Here is a 16,056-nt window from a genome sequence, read left to right as displayed (position 1 = left end):
ATCCTCTTTGGGCTCCCTATGTCAATCTCCCTTGCTACTGTTCTTTTCACCCCGCTGCTCCCACTCCATCACCTCTACGAAACCACACTTCCTCTCACCCATTCCGTTCTCTGCCCTGAATGGTAGGAAACCTGCAGGCTGCACCTCAGTGTGCCTCCGCTTTAACATTAGTTGGGTACGCTTCCCTTTTAGGTCAAAACAGGACAAGGTATTGACACGCAACCGAGTCGGGAGCGGTTGCGTGTTTGAGAGCGGCGTGGAAGAGTGAGCGTGCACGTCGGGACAGGGGAAGAGGTGGATGTCATCGTGTGTCTTTGCATTCCCTCCCCTTCAGGCACAGAGGACACCCGTCTGAATAATGCCTGCAACAGTGACCCAGTGTGTCCGCCCAAGTGCCGCTGTGAGTCAAACGTGGTGGACTGCTCCAACCTGAAGCTCACCAAGATCCCCGAGCACATCCCTACATCCACCAGTGAACTGTAAGGAAGCCAGACAACAGAGATCGTAAAGAACGTTCAGACAAGTCATGAAACAAATTTCTTTAATGTGTTTTTAATACAAAGTTGTGTTTTCTTAAACTTTCTCTGTAGCCGCCTCAATAACAATGACATCACCGCTCTGGAGGCAACTGGAGTTTTTAAGAGCCTTTCCCAGCTGAAGAAGATGTAAGATGCTCTTTAATTGTTTTCGTAGACTTTCCCTTTCAGCAGGAATTCTCTAAATAAGTGATTTGCTTCTCTGACATGCGCTTTTCCCTTACAGTAACCTCAGCAACAACAAGATCACAGAGATCGAAGACGGGTCATTCGAAGGTGCTTCATCGGTCAATGAGCTTCACCTCACGGCCAATCAGATCGACTCCGTCCGAAGCGGGATGTTCCGTGGCCTCGAGGGGCTGCGCATGCTGTGAGTGATGCAGAAAACGCACACAATCGTACACTCGGTTTTTGAATTTCCGAAATTCAAGATGACATTTCGCTTTCGTTTCATTTCGTCTTTCCACCCTCAGGATGCTGAGAAACAACAAGATCAGCTGCGTCCACAACGACAGCTTCACCGGCTTGCACAATGTCCGCCTGCTGTCTCTGTACGACAACCAGCTGACCACCATCACTCCCGGAGCCTTCGACACCCTGCAGACTCTCTCCACCCTGTGAGACCCCGGCGTGCACACAGACCTGCTCCAAGTCATTCATTTTCATTTTTTTCAACTCTCTCACGGCCTCGCTCACGCCTCGCCCCCTCGCAGGAACCTCTTGGCAAACTCCTTCAACTGTGACTGCCGGCTGGGCTGGCTTGGCGATTGGCTGAGGAGCAGGAAGATCGTGACCGGTAACCCTCGCTGCCAGCGCCCCGCCTTCCTCAAGGAGATTCCTCTGCAGGATGTGGCCCTGCCCGACTTCCGTTGTGAGGAGGGTAGGTGGCGCAACGACCCACAACTACCTGCCTATGTTGAGCCTCTTTTTGTATGTCCTTATTTAGGCCGTATGTATTTGAACTTTTGCTGCTGTTTCTTAACTTTAAACGAAGTAGGTAATCCGTCTCTTTGAAAGGAGTCATTCTCAATATAGCTATCTGTGAAACGGACCTGTCTGGGTTCGGCTGATGAAGATTTTGACGTTGCACGCTGCTCCACAATGCACAATGAACAAGAGCGGCTTGAAGTATCTGAGATCATTTTAAATAATGGCCGCTATTGTGCGACTCTTTTGTTTACTGAATAGATTTCTACAGCACAGATCCTAAGCTGCGGGTCGATGCCTGGCTGAGCTATTGAGCTGTTTGCCTTATTGACCAGTCAGCCTATTTGCACCTCAATGAATGTTAGACTTGTCTCCGGGCTGCTGGCAGCTTCCATTCTTTGCTCTTGCTGGTCAATATTACATTATCGAGGCTCCATTCTCTGTCCTGTTTTACTTTTAACCTCTAAGTCTTCCTCTTTTGTCATTGTCTCACAACCTCACCATGTTTGAAGGATTGTGCCACTTTGGCTGCCTTTAGGCTGGCTTTGTCGATCTATTCTTCTGCTCTTTTTTTTTTTTGCAAAGAAGAAGATTAGGTATTTTTGGCTGTGCTCCTTCTCTTGCCTACCCTCCTTTTCTCTTCCTCGCTTTCATCTGATTCCCCTCTAACTCCTCTTGTTTTATTTCCCAGGCCAAGAGGAGCCGCCAAGCTGTGTGCCCAGACCCCAGTGTCCGAGTGAATGCACTTGCCTCGAGACTGTGGTGCGCTGCAGCAACAAACACCTCCACACACTGCCCAAAGGCATCCCCAGAAACGTGACTGAACTGTGAGTTAATCTTGCCAACTGCATGGGTATCTGCATGGGGCTCCGTGTATTATTATTCCTTTGTCTGGCTGCGTCGGAGGCGTGCTTCGAAAGCAAAGCAAAGGAGATGATTTCAAACTGCAGAGAGGCAGCTCGGGAGGTATGAAAGAGATATCCGAGATGGAAAAAACAGCGCATGCAAACAAAACAGACCATCATTTCTGGAGAAGGGGAAAGGAGTCAATAAACCCTGCAGTTATTCTCTCAGACATTCCTCGCCCGAGTTCCCTGCAGCCCCCGGGGCGAGCACTGATGTCACTCTCACACTCAGAGCCAAGGATCAGAGAGAGAGAGAGAGAGAGCGTGTGATTGCATGCGCGCAGACGTGCATAGTTGTGTAAGGGCCAACAGCCTGTCCGCAGGAGCATAGGGGAGCAAGAGGACATTTTAATGACCACTTTTCAATGGAAAGGGGAGGGAATGGAATAGGTCGGGAACTTTCCAATACTGCTTCAAGTGGATCGGACTAATTCCCTCACACACATTCACCCACGCTGTGAAAGCCTCGAGGCCTGTCATTGTCCCAGCAGGTGTGACCAGGTGTGCCCCTCTGTTCTGGGCTTTCATCTAGTCATCTGGCGAGTTTTCTACTCCATCATTATCCCAAGTGTCCTCTGCACCGTCATTACCTATCATTACCTCTGAACCCAAGGGCCCCCCTGACAGACCCCCCCTGCCCTTCCCGCTGTTGAGTACAGTCTACAAACAATAGTGGGAGAAAACGCCCCTGCAGCCCCTGCTTAGAGGCTCCAGGACCCTAAATCAGTCGTCTATCCGTATGGGACGGCCCTCTGGTAGCACTTTGTGTTCGGCAATCAGCAGGGTGGATGTATCCCTGCAGGCACGGGGTCAACTGTGGTGGCTTGTAAATCCATTAGTATGTTAACACACACTTGCGTGAACGCACATAAAGGCCTTTATACCTCAGTCACTTCAAAACCGGTGTCACATTGGTCACATTAAGCAAATGCCGCTAAACCAAGAATTCAACCAAAATGTCCTGGAATATAATACGTACCTTTTCCCAGTTATCCAGTAGAGGGGATGTATAACCAGTGTTTGTCTTGCAGAAGGGTTACTAAGCCTCACATCCAGGATGAGACAAAATCTTGAATGAAAACATCTGAAAAAAAGTAATTGAAAGACAAAACAGAGTAGAGAGTAATTGGCAACAACTGCGTGGGAAAAAGTGCTGAGGTCCTGGAATAGCCACCACAAGCATTGCACCTAACCAGCTTCAGAGTTGGTTTCTCACCAACTAACACACAATAAAATATTTGTCATCCTCCAAAGTCCATAGATCTCAGCGTACCATATCTTATGGTGTCTCTTTGTCCAGGTACCTGGATGGAAACCAGTTCAACGTGGTGCCAAAGGAGTTGTCGACCTACAAATACCTACAGCTGGTGTAAGAGTTTGTCCGTCTTCCTCCTTGATCCCGCTGTGCAGATCCACACGTTGAACGTGCATCTTTTGAATTTTACTTCCAGAGACCTGAGCAACAACAAGATCAACTCTCTGACCAACTCGTCCTTCGCTAACATGAGCCAACTCACCACTCTGTAAGTCTTGAACAGCCTCAGCCAAAGATCTGGTATTTCCTTCCGGTGCTGACAGCGGGATGAAAACAGATGAGTTTTATACATGCATCTGTAATTATTTTACCATTGCAGAATCCTGAGCTACAACTCGCTACGTTGTATCCCCAAAATGGCCTTCAGTGGACTGCACTCCCTCCGACTGCTGTGAGTTTATTTTTACATGTTAAAATACATGCAGACATACTGTATATCTACACTGTATGGTATGTATTCATGTTTGGTCTGTGGACTAAGATTAGGTTAAATACCCTCTATCTTTTATGCAAATCAAATTCATGAACTCTTTCCTTTTGTCACATGATATCAGGATAATAATCTTCCAACAGTTAATGTTACTTTGAAAGAATCGTTCTGAAACAAGATATGACTTTCAGAACGAGTGAGTTATTGAGAAGGATGTTTTTGAAGCCTGCACTGACTACAGAAGCAGTGCAGCAGATGCTGAGAATCCTTTATCGACTCCAGAGGACTGAAATGCAGTTTAAACAGTTATGACAGCTTATGAATCCCCCTCCACACACACACACACACACACACACACACACACACACAACCTCCAACCTATTTATTCTGTTTAAATGGCAGCCATGGGGGCAGCGGCGTCGTTCCATTTCTTCCTCATGCCCACACCTCATCCTCACACGTCTTCCCAGTTCACCTCTAAGCGCCCTGAGCTCATCACCGCCTCGCCGTCAGGGCCGAACACACGGCCCCACAAACCCACTGTACAAAATCAGTCTGACACTGATTACCGGCAAATGTTTGCCTCGCTAACCGCAATGGCTTTGACATTGCCTCGGGGGCTTTTATGAAGTTATGAAGTCTTTGATTGTGCACTCTCGGTGACCATGGGCATAGTTGAATCGGTCTGTTAAATAACCGAGATGTAGAACGTAAATATGTCCGACGGATAAATGACGGAACCAAAACCGATCCTTTGGAGCTGCGTCCAATGATGGAGCAGCTGGATGCCTCACGCTTTAACTCAAATGTGCAGTTTAGTTCTACGAAGGAGAAACAGAGACCAGGCCCAGCCGCATTCCTTATGAGATTATATGTGCATCTATGTGTGTGTGTGTGTGTGTGTGTGTGTATGAATGCATAGCTTTTATGTTTGTCATCTACTGGCTTGGTGCCTGTCAGTGCGTGTGTGGGAGTAGACTTATCGGCCATGTGTGCTCATAGCGGGCACACTTTTTACTACAGACAACAAAGCTTCAACAAAGCCTCTTTTTACGGCAGCATTCGACTCGGGCCCCGATCATTACGAGGCACAAAGCACGAGCACTCGCTCCGCGCCCGCAAGAGAGCGGCGCTCGGTCATCATTAGCTGATGCCGCCTCGCGAGGCCGTGCGCGCCGCTTTGATCTCTAATGAAGCTGCGTGCGTTATTTCTGCTCTTACTCGCTCACGCCACCTTCACTTTTAAAATATCGCAAGTGTGCTAGACGCCATGGGAGGCCCTCCCCCGAATACCACACGTCTCACACTCACACACCACACGTCCAGGACTATATATAAGCTCAGACACACACACACACACTGTACATGCGCAGACTGTCTGGACTCCCTTATTGTCTCAGTCAGACGGGAGTCCAAATGAAGCAGAATACTTTGATGTCTGTCTACTGCTGGTGTGATCAATCAAAAGCCTCCCATTAAATGTCAATCGGGGCCATGGCTTTTTCTTTCTTTCTCTTTTTTTCTTCTTTTTTTTTAACAGCAAAGCTGTGTTGTAAAATTCAAGCGAGAACGAGCTCTATATAATAGTTTCAACAGGGTTCAAAGTTTAAAGTTGGAAGCTTCATAGAAAACCACAGTGAGATGCCAAAGGCGGCCATGAAAAGGACACACTGACGCACACTCGAACACGCTGAGGTGCCAAAGCCGTTACAAAGCGGCACTTCTGGCTTTACAGAGCAGTAAAGAGGAGAAGAATCATTAACGCTCATGGCTTCAAACAGGCCAGGGGTCTGAGCCTGGCGGGCACGTGGTGTGGTTTGGTGTATGAAGGTATATGTGTATGTATTTATGTACGCGCACGTGTGTGTGTGTTTGTGTGATGGTTGTGATTTGAGCTGCAGATTAATAAGCTGCTAATTGGCCTGTTGGGTATTAGGTGTGAGGTGAGTACGCTCTTGGGCGCGGTTCACTAGGTCTTGGGGGGGTGAAAGCTGTGACAAAAGAAAGAGATGTGAAAGAGTGTGATGAAGGAAAAATATGAAAAGGAAGGTAATGCCTGCAAAGAATGAAATCAAACCTGACATGTTCTCAAACTGCAGGTTGATGCAGTGCTCATACTCAGAGCATGTTGCTTGGAGATCTTAAAAAATCACAAAACATTATTAACTTCTTGCAAGTGAACAAGCCTGTTTGAACAATTTAAAGATCTGTGCACACTGTCATAAACCATCATATTATCTCTCCACAGACATCAAATGCAATTCCATTCTGAGGTTTGTGCCAAGCTAAAGATAGATTGACATAGCTAAGATGGAGTGGTCAAATGATTTACAGCTGCAGAAAAGAAAAGTAAAAAAGGACAGACAGAGGGAACGTTAGCAGGAGAGCGGATCAGGTTTCTTCCTGGAGACTCCCTGGCTCCTTTCTCCCATGAGATCTCTGCGTCGTTGGCACAATGCGGCTGGCTTCCTGCCCTCAGCATCCGAACTCCAACTACCACAACCCAACTAGTGACTCCACACTAATAAGCTCCCCCCTGCACACAGGCCAATTAGCATGTTGTCTCAGACAGTTACATTGTATATTTTCTCTTTCCTACTTAAGCACGGCTCTGCATCCTTTCATTGACCAGCTTTGTATTCTTTTGACTCCAGAACTTCGGGTTGATTCACAGTTAATCACACAAAAAAAATGCTCTATCCATCGGTACCGCTCATCCAGGCATGGAGAGCAGATGCCTGGTGTCTTTGTGCTGCAGACTGAGCTGTGGTAACATTAGCTGCGGTCAGCTGAGCGTTGGAGGTGGTAACGACCCTGCGGCTTACAGCAGCCATCAATCATTTGGCCATTAAGCCACGTTTCCTTGTCAACCTTGATAGTATATACAGAACACTGAAGGAAATGACAGTACATCAGGTATAGTCTGTGAGCTACATAAATCAATGTGCCTAAACATGCAAACACATCAATATGCCTGTAAATCTTCACACACACACAATTACACTAATGTTTTTCCACACTTGTGCATGTTGTGGCTCCTTCTCCACTGTCAGCCAGTCACACATAGAGACCCGACACCAGACGTTTACATACTTATAGAGCCTCATATCTCGGCCAGCTGTCTATGGCTTACCCTATATAAAAACCCAGAGTGACCACCCAAAGCGACACTAAAATATCCTTCAAAGGGCTCAAAGTTGTCATTATCGATTCACTTGTCAATTAAACTTCATTCTTCCCTTTGTCTATGAAATGTTAGAACACTGTGTGAAGGGATTACATTAACAGATTGTTTTGTCTGAGTAACAGTGCAAAATCTCAAAGATATTCAACATTATATCAACTTTTTTACTTTAAAGGTGATGAATTGACTATTGAAAATAGTATATTTCGTTTTAATCAATTGTCTAATAAGAAAGGAAAGTTACACAAAACATCATTTCCTTCCAGTGATGAAGTCATTCTATGGTCATCATTTTTTGTCTCTCTCCTTGGTCGCCCGGCAGGTCTCTCCATGGCAACGAAATCTCCGAGCTTCCCGATGGAATCTTCAACGACGTGGCCTCGCTGTCCCACTTGTAAGTAGTACAAGTAACAAGTAGTAACGCACAGCGGGGGCCTGGTCACACAGCCGGAGCGCGTGGCTCCCAGGGGCCTGTCTGTAGTCCTCTTTGGTGGGCTCCCTCCCTCCATCAACCGCAGTCCTGTGGTCAAAGTAACACACACAACCCAGTACTGTCTCATCTCCCTGTCTCCGAAACACACACACACACACACACGGGCTAACCGTGGTCTGTAGACGTCTGTGTTTGTTTAGGTGTGTTTGTTTCTGTCTGTCATTTTGTGCGAGGCGTGTGCATGTACTGGTGGACATGTGTAAAAGGATAATCTTAGTGTGGTGGTGCAGTATCTTCGCAGTGTGCCCTCTGCCATCCAACCGTGATATTCACATCCTCCCTTGACACTCACTGATCAATAGACCTATCAGTGTCACAGCTGGACCCGTCGTAGGGAGGGGGGGGGGGCAGCAGAGAGGACTAAACAAAGACATATTTTGCATGGCTGCACAGCAGTCAAGGCGGCAGGAAAACATGGAGAAGGAAGGTATGGGGAGCAGCCATTGATCCATAGTCACAGTCAAGTGGCTTTCATGTTAGCAGATGTCAGATGTCAGCTATTGGCCGGGCCTGAAAGATGAGCCTGTGTTCCACCGTAATGGAACGGCATCGATTCATGAGTGTTTGTGCATACAGCAGGAGGACAGAGCGCCATTGATTCACGGCCACCATGACAGAAGTGGTTAGGAGGGCCTTCTGTTTGCACCTTTGTCTATAATTGAGAAGCCCTTATCCAGATGATGCATGCACAAAGTGGCATTGAGCATTCGACTTTAAATCTTGTTTATTCTTTGAGGAGAAAGCGGGTTGTTTCTGTCTCTTTTGATTTGCGCAACGTTATAGAGACACCCGTTGGCAACATAGTGTATTACAGTGGAAGGCAGAATTTGGAACTGAACTTAAATGAGGCTTAAATGAAAAGCATAACAAAACCACCCGGAATCCTGAGACCCTCGATGCGTTTATCTACCTATTAGGGCAATTGGTGCAAACCCCTTGCACTGTGACTGTCACCTGCGCTGGTTATCCGACTGGGTGAAGACCAGCTACAAGGAGCCTGGCATCGCCCGCTGTGCCGGCCCGCAGGGCATGGAAGGCAAACTGCTGCTCACCACACCCGCCAAGAAGTTTGAGTGCACAGGTGAGTAGTAGTAGTGACGGACACAGATGTAGAATATGAGCAGCACTGGCATCGGCATGCGGTTCATTCTCTCTGGTGTTTCTCAGGCGACGTGGACACTACGGTGGTGGCCAAGTGTAACCCCTGTGTGTCAAGCCCCTGCCTGAACCACGGCATCTGTCACAGCGACATGGTGGAGATCTACAGGTGCAGCTGTCCTCCGGGATTCAAGGTCAGAGCCGCGCAACGCTAGCACCCATTTATGAGTACCCTCCATGTCTTGATGCGTGGTCTATAGCCAAAGAATTATTGAATCATGAATACGATTTGTGTCTTTCACTCTCCCAGGGAAAGAACTGTGAGACAGCTCTGGATGCCTGTTTGAGTTCCCCGTGTGCCAATAGAGGAACCTGCCAGGTGAACGACGGCCAGGAGGGACAATACAGGTGAAGAGGCCAAGCTTTGAAATCGTGTTTATCTCACAAGAACTTGAAGACGATGAAGGGTGATGACCGCGTACATTCTTCTCAGTTGCACGTGTCCACTGGGCTTTGAGGGCCCCACTTGCCAAACCAACATTGACGAATGTGAGGACAACGACTGTGAGAACGGCGCCACCTGCATCGATGGAGTCAACAACTACACTTGTTTTTGTCCCCCCTACTACACAGGTTAGTTCACGCAGCACTGTTTCACTCAGCAAGTGCACTGCAAAACACATATTATATATATGACTTTATGAACAAGTATATCCCATTTCAAATGTTTCTCTGGCCTGATTTTATTTTGTTAAAATGAGGCCATTTGAAAGACAAAATCTACAGTAAATGGCTGCATTACCATCATTAGTTTTTGAAACCCATTACCCATTACATTGCTGCTTCTGCAGGATGGTTCCTTCTCTTTCATGTGCTTTTTTTAATGCTCGTTTCGCTGTAGGGGAGATGTGTGAGGAAATGGAGGACGTGTGTGCCCCGGGACGCAGCCCCTGCAAACATCAGTCCACCTGCCTCATCACCTCCAATGGCCCCAAGTAAGCGTTCGCTCCCACGAACATCAGATGCAGCGTCCGATTGCGACCGAATCACAGAGCAAACCAACATGTCGCCTTGCCTTTTTGACTCCAGTATTTTGCTTGTGCGTTGCAGGTGCGTGTGCTCTCCTGGTTATGTTGGCGACGACTGCAGCGTAGACTACAACGACTGCGAGGAGCATCGCTGCCAGAACGGCGCCCAGTGTGTGGACGAGCTCAACGGATACGCCTGCGTCTGCCCTGAAGGATACAAGTGAGAGCGGCGCATGTTTTAGCCACGCCCCATTTTGCCTGCATAGTTTCGTCCGCTTCACCGACGTCACCCTCCTTCTCGTCCGTGCCTGCGTAGCGGCCAGCTGTGCGAGTTCCTCCCGTCCCCGCTGTCCCTGTGTGAGCGGGCCGACTGCCAGAACAACGCGCCGTGCTTGGAGCGGGGCGGCCGCGCGCTCTGCCAGTGCCCCCCGGAGTTCGGGGGTCCGCGCTGCGAGAAGCTGGTCAGCGTCAACTTCATCGACAGAGACTCCTACCTGCTGCTGTCGGACCTCAAGAACTGGCCCCAGGCCAACATCACCTTACAGGTAACCCGAGTGTGTGTGGATGTGAAATCTGAAACCTGACGGTTGACTCATAACACGCCCACGCAAACGTTTCCCCTCCGTAGGTGTCAACAGCTGAGGACAATGGTATCCTGCTGTACAATGGGGACAATGACCATATTGCAGTGGAGCTCTACCAAGGTCACGTGAAGGTCAGCTATGACCCTGGCAGCCAGCCGGGACACGCCATCTACAGGTGAGCTGCCTTTGAAGCAGTGAGCGTATCTGTCGTCCATCAGCCGGTGGGAAGATGTCCAACCTCTGTTTTCCTTTGGCAGCACTGAGACCATCAACGATGGCCAGTTCCACACTGTGGAGCTAGTGACCTTTGACCAGATGGTGAACCTGTCCATCGATGGGGGTCTCCCCACAACAATGGACAGCTTTGGGGCGGTGCGGCCCCTGAACGGGGAGGCTCCACTATACGTGGGGGGTAGGGGCCCTCTCCAGAACACACCTCCCTCCTCTGCAGGCACTCTTAACTACTACACTACTGTCAATCACCCCCCCCCCCCCCCCCCCTCGCTTTGTCACCGCCGCAACCAAAACCCCTCCACTCAACCGTGCAACCCCTTCAACCCCACCCTACCTCCACCCGTACCATCCCCACCTTCAGTCATGACTCTGTGTCCAATTAACGGATAAATGTGCACAGACGCCAATACACCTGATAACAAATAAATAACCCGTCTCACCTTGACAGATAAAACACTCTGAAGAATTAGATTTTTCATACGGCACATCTTTTAATACTGCAAATATATTATGGCGTTTGTCATCCATTTCTTATATATATATAAAGTATGCCCTCTATTGACTATCATGAGAACTACTAGTTGTTCTGTATATGTATGCATGTGTTTGTAGAAACACTGCACCTCTTTGTAAATTATGGTTTAGCCCATCTTGGCAATCCACATCTTTTAAAGATTTAGCTGATAAATACGAAAAACGGCATTTGGTGCATTTATTGTCATGCACTACTAGCTTTGGTAATGACATGACGGTTTGCTCATGACTGACGCAGCATCGATACGGTGTGTTTCAGTGCTGTGATTTGTCGTGTTGTTACTCTTCTTCATTTTTTCCACACCACTTTACCCTTTGCTTTCATTTGTTTCAAGGATGCTGTGTCCTGTGGTGCAAATGCTACAAATCAAAGCCCATTAAAAAAAAAACTTTAATTTGACCAGTTGCATATGCGCTGTTGGGATACCCATATTTGAAAAGCCTTCCCTCATTACACTCATACCAGCCCTGTATTTGCTGTATTTTGTTTGTGATCCACGACGCGGGTCTTCACACCTTTTAAAGTGCCCTGTCTTCTCCCTCTGGCTCCAGGAATGCCGGTGGCGGTGCACTCCGGCGCTTTCCGTCTCTGGCAGCTCCAGAACGGTTCCAGTTTCCACGGATGTATCCAGAATCTATACATCAACAATGAGCTCCAGGACTTCACCAAGACACAGATGAAGCCCGGCGTGGTGCCGGGCTGCGAGCCCTGCAAGAAGATCTACTGCGTGCATGGCATATGCCAGCCGGATGGGTTCCAGGGACCAGTGTGCCACTGCCAGCCGGGCTGGAGTGGGCCGCAGTGTGATCAGACAGCCACCAACCCCTGCCAGGGCACCAAGTACGTTAGTGGAGGGAATAGCGTTTTTTTTTTTTACTAGCTTTTTACTGTGGTATTTTATGAATAGATACATCATTTAGTTTAGGGAGTGTCAACCTTCTGTATCTTCTGACTTCTGCATTTTAATTTCATGTATTAAAGTAGCTTTTATACTCGGGCGAGCAATCAAAGATTGACTTTGATCAACGTGATTGTGTGTTACTAGGTGCGTCCATGGAAAGTGCATCCCTCTGGACCCTCAGTCATACCGCTGCGAGTGCGAGGAGGGTTACCGCGGCGCCCTGTGCAACCAACAGGGAGAGCTGTTCAACCCGTGCCGTCGCCTGTCCTGCAAACACGGCCGCTGTCAGATCTCGGACACGGGGGAGGCCTACTGTCACTGCGAAAGTGGCTACACCGGGGGACTCTGTGATGCAGGTCGCTCTTCTCTCTGACAGCCGAAACACGCGTGAAGATAATGATTGTGTAGGCGCCCTGTGGGACGCTGTGTCGTTCGTTGATGGAATCGGCCGAGATGCTACTGAAAGGGACCACGAGCCCTGAATGACTTTAACGCATACTATTAACGTGCTGCACTATGATTTAGCAACTACATTTTCATTACATTACATTTTCTTACATACTGACTACACTGTGATATTTTCTCATTGAAAAAATGTACTTTTCTCTTACAACATTACACGTAATGTGTTTGTTTGCGTGTTCGCATTTGGACAGATATTTTAACTCTTATCTGTATTAATGTTATTCATTATTATTATTAAATATCTTGCATTGGGGGGTTATGACACAAATCATTATTTAGCGCATTGTTCCCATCACATGTGCCTGTCTTTTGCCAGCAGTTAGACTTCTATCTATATTTCGAGTTCACTAATGTCCGCGGGGTCTTAATCATCTCTTCCAGAGTCTGAATGCCGAGGGGAACCTGTGCGAGACTTCTACCAGGTGCAGCGAGGCTACGCCATCTGCCAGACGACTCGCATGGTCTCCTGGGTGGAGTGCTCCGGAGCGTGTGACACGGGGGCCTGCTGCGCCAGCCAGCGAATGAAACGCCGGAAATACACCTTCGAGTGCAGCGATGGAACCTCCTTCAGCGAGGAAGTGGAAAAGACCATCAAGTGCGGCTGTATGGGCTGCATGTAGCGCCACTCACTCACATGTCCTGCCGCTGCCGCCGAGCAGAAGATAGAGAGGAAGGAAGAAAGAAAGAGGACTGGAGTAAAGCGAGGGAGGGGAAGAAAGAAAAAGAGAGTATAAAGAATATATATAAAAAACCTCTATCTATATATTATGGACAACAATGTTTGTAAAATAGGACATTTCCTCCCCTTCCAAGGGTGTGTGACCTACAGTAACACAGAGAAATCAACATCACGAGCAACAATGTAGAGGTGACAACAGCAGCAACACAACCATTGTAATCTGCAACATTGTTCCAAGGGGTCCAGAGATTTCAAAGGTTTTGCATTCAGAGCGAAGCATCCCTCCAAACCTAAATTACCCAGCGTGAGTTCCCCATGCAACTTCGCCGCCATCCACCATCCGTGCTCCGTGGAGGCCCGCGAGGACACTGGGGGTCGAGCCCGGCTGAGAATGGCAAAGGACAGGAAGAGAGAGACAAAAGGAGGGAGAGAGAGAGGGAGCTGGGCCGCTTGACTCAGCAGAGCTGTCTTGAGTTGAGCTTGGCTGGGTTACCTGCACAGGGCGGCGTGTGGCTCGGGTTGAGTTTGAGGTCGTTGTTGGTTCGGTGTCGTCATTTCTCTCTCATCCATCCACACATGCACACGTAGAAGGGAACACGGGCGTGGCAGGGTCAGAGCGGGCACATAATCCGGTGCGGATGTCGGTGACTTTGAGGCCGGGTGGTCTGGCGTCGCAGTTGTTTGCTGTGAGGTGCTTTTAGCGTAGACACTCCGTAAAGAAAATAGAGACTGCACTGACTAGCGGCACTGAAAATAACAGCCGTAGAGCTCTCTTTGAAGTACGCGACCACGCCTGGCACACACAGTCCCGTGTGTTGTGTATTGTGTTCATATTGTAAGCCGACCCGGTGGCGATGGATTGCCTCAGGGGTCGGATGATTTGCATAATCCCACCCCCTTTTGAGCGGGAGGCTGTCGTTGAGCCCGGCTCGTCTTGATGCCTGCAGTATTAAGCTGGTGCAAACTGTTGCATGTGTGGAGAAGAGTTTGCCGAGAAATATGTAGAGCTTCTTAATATCATTATACACGTTATGGAAAAAAAAGGTTGCAGAATCATCTTTTGATTTTTATTTTGTTCTGTCTAATTTTTCATATTGCTTTTATTTTTTGTTATTTGATGTAATATTTTGTCTAACTCCTTTAGCCGCCCCCCCCAGCAACTCTTTATATAGAAATGCCTAACAGATTCTAATATATATATATTTGTATTTCATTTTGGTATAGTATTTTTCTATGTTAAAGAGTAAGTCTGTTTCTGGAAGCTTTGGGACTGGTGGTAAGGCATTCGATTGGTTCCCTCAGTGTTTTTATTTGTTGATCTCACTTGCTTCAACAAGGTAATAAAATACAATAATTGGCCAAAAATACAGCAGATGGTTGGCTTTGCTGTATAAGAGTCAGTGTCAGTCTAGAAATATGTTTAATATTGTATATGTTGTCTTCCATGTGAATATTACATCTAATTCATGAGAGTCTGTGCTTGATTTTATTTATTTTATCGAAAGGCATTTTCTTGTAGAAAGTGAACGGCAGACATGTCGCTGACTTTCAAATATTTTGAAAAAACTTCAAAAAGAACAAAAAAGGTAAAATAATGAATAAAAACAGCATTAAAAAATATGTAGGGTATTTGTAAGCTCACCTGGTCAGGAGTCACGCCGGTGTTTTCCTGCTCTCTGGCGCAGACGTTCCTCATCTGCTGCAATTCACCTCGTAGTCACATGACCACACTTCAAGGCTTCGGATGGTTTGTTGAAGTGCTTGGCTTGTGTTTCTTTCATTTTATTTCGAGAGCCGTTTCGCCTGAGGTGTTTTTAGTTCAACCGAGTTAAAGTAGTCAAGCTCAACTTATTATAAGCTGCTGTCAAGCCAGAAGAAACCGGATGAAATTCCTTCAATGAGGACAATGATCGCGTTAAGGTGTCATCCTAGATATGTCTGAAGAGGCAACTGTGTGAAGCATTATGTGGGCATAACTGACACATCGTACAGGAGAAAGATCTGGACATTGAAACATCCGTCAGTTCTGGCTGGCGATCCACACACAGAAAAAAAAAAAAAAGAAGACATAGTGCCAATTACAGTGAACACAACAGTCATACCTGAATGTATAAATGTGTATAGATAAATATGACCTATGCTTATTCATGAAGTGGTAACTTTTAGCTGTTAATTAGTTTCCAATGTAAGGTATAGCGATCACATACTGTTCAATAAGTGACAGTCCATCAGGATGGTTCGAGGCTTTGCTCTCCCTGCAGATCGGGACTGTGTTTATCCATTTTGCTGATCTAAATGTTGAGTCTCTTTATTGTGTATCCGCTCGGGTACATTGAACACAGAGCTACTATTCAAATTGCTACCCATGTTACCTTTGTTTGACATGCCGTTGATGTGATCCCAGTAGTGTACGATGACATTAAAAGAAGATCTCATAAAGGGAACTGATGGACAGTCACTGTAACTCTTAGGCCGTGTGCCTCGTAAAAGGTGCATGTTTAGTTGAATGTGGCTTTCTTTTCATGTCTCCTTTCCTTCCTCCGCACCGATCTGTACTAGACTGGTGCATTCAACGTCCCAGTAGACATCTTAGTGGTGCTTGTGCTATATTGAGATGTAATTCAGTCAGCTGGTCACGTGACCAGAAACACAGATTTACCATCCTATGAACTATCTACATAAATATGTTATTGTAAAACGACACGATGTCTCTGTTGTATTGAACTGGTGCAAAAGCTTAGG

The 16,056-nt window shown here is 47.3% G+C and overlaps 1 protein-coding gene across 5 annotated transcripts in view; it reads left to right on the top strand.

Annotated features, from left to right (window-relative positions):
• The window catches only part of slit1a (slit homolog 1a (Drosophila)), a 74,969-nt gene extending 59,590 nt beyond the window's left edge, over positions 1-15,379 (top strand). For 3 of the 5 annotated variants that reach the window (XM_037465386.2, XM_062566476.1, XM_037465391.2), the window contains 22 exons: positions 335-479; positions 591-665; positions 763-906; positions 1,010-1,153; positions 1,250-1,416; positions 2,155-2,290; positions 3,669-3,737; positions 3,820-3,891; positions 4,003-4,074; positions 7,620-7,691; positions 8,708-8,871; positions 8,958-9,082; positions 9,199-9,296; positions 9,382-9,521; positions 9,790-9,883; positions 9,999-10,136; positions 10,233-10,461; positions 10,545-10,675; positions 10,758-10,951; positions 11,821-12,109; positions 12,315-12,526; positions 13,017-15,379. In XM_037465386.2, coding sequence (XP_037321283.1) covers positions 335-479; positions 591-665; positions 763-906; positions 1,010-1,153; positions 1,250-1,416; positions 2,155-2,290; positions 3,669-3,737; positions 3,820-3,891; positions 4,003-4,074; positions 7,620-7,691; positions 8,708-8,871; positions 8,958-9,082; positions 9,199-9,296; positions 9,382-9,521; positions 9,790-9,883; positions 9,999-10,136; positions 10,233-10,461; positions 10,545-10,675; positions 10,758-10,951; positions 11,821-12,109; positions 12,315-12,526; positions 13,017-13,255 — 3,149 coding nt within the window. In that variant the 3' untranslated portion in view covers positions 13,256-15,379. The remainder of the gene's footprint in view (positions 1-334; positions 480-590; positions 666-762; positions 907-1,009; positions 1,154-1,249; positions 1,417-2,154; positions 2,291-3,668; positions 3,738-3,819; positions 3,892-4,002; positions 4,075-7,619; positions 7,692-8,707; positions 8,872-8,957; positions 9,083-9,198; positions 9,297-9,381; positions 9,522-9,789; positions 9,884-9,998; positions 10,137-10,232; positions 10,462-10,544; positions 10,676-10,757; positions 10,952-11,820; positions 12,110-12,314; positions 12,527-13,016) is intronic. The other 2 variants (XM_037465390.2, XM_037465389.2) reach the window with 1 other exon arrangement.
• Positions 15,380-16,056: the final 677 nt, after the last annotated feature.

Source organism: Pungitius pungitius, chromosome 13, assembly GCF_949316345.1.
Source record: "Pungitius pungitius chromosome 13, fPunPun2.1, whole genome shotgun sequence".
NCBI classification, from domain to species: domain Eukaryota; kingdom Metazoa; phylum Chordata; class Actinopteri; order Perciformes; family Gasterosteidae; genus Pungitius; species Pungitius pungitius.
Note: the sequence above shows the minus strand (reverse complement) of the source record. Positions and strands in the feature narration are given on the sequence as shown.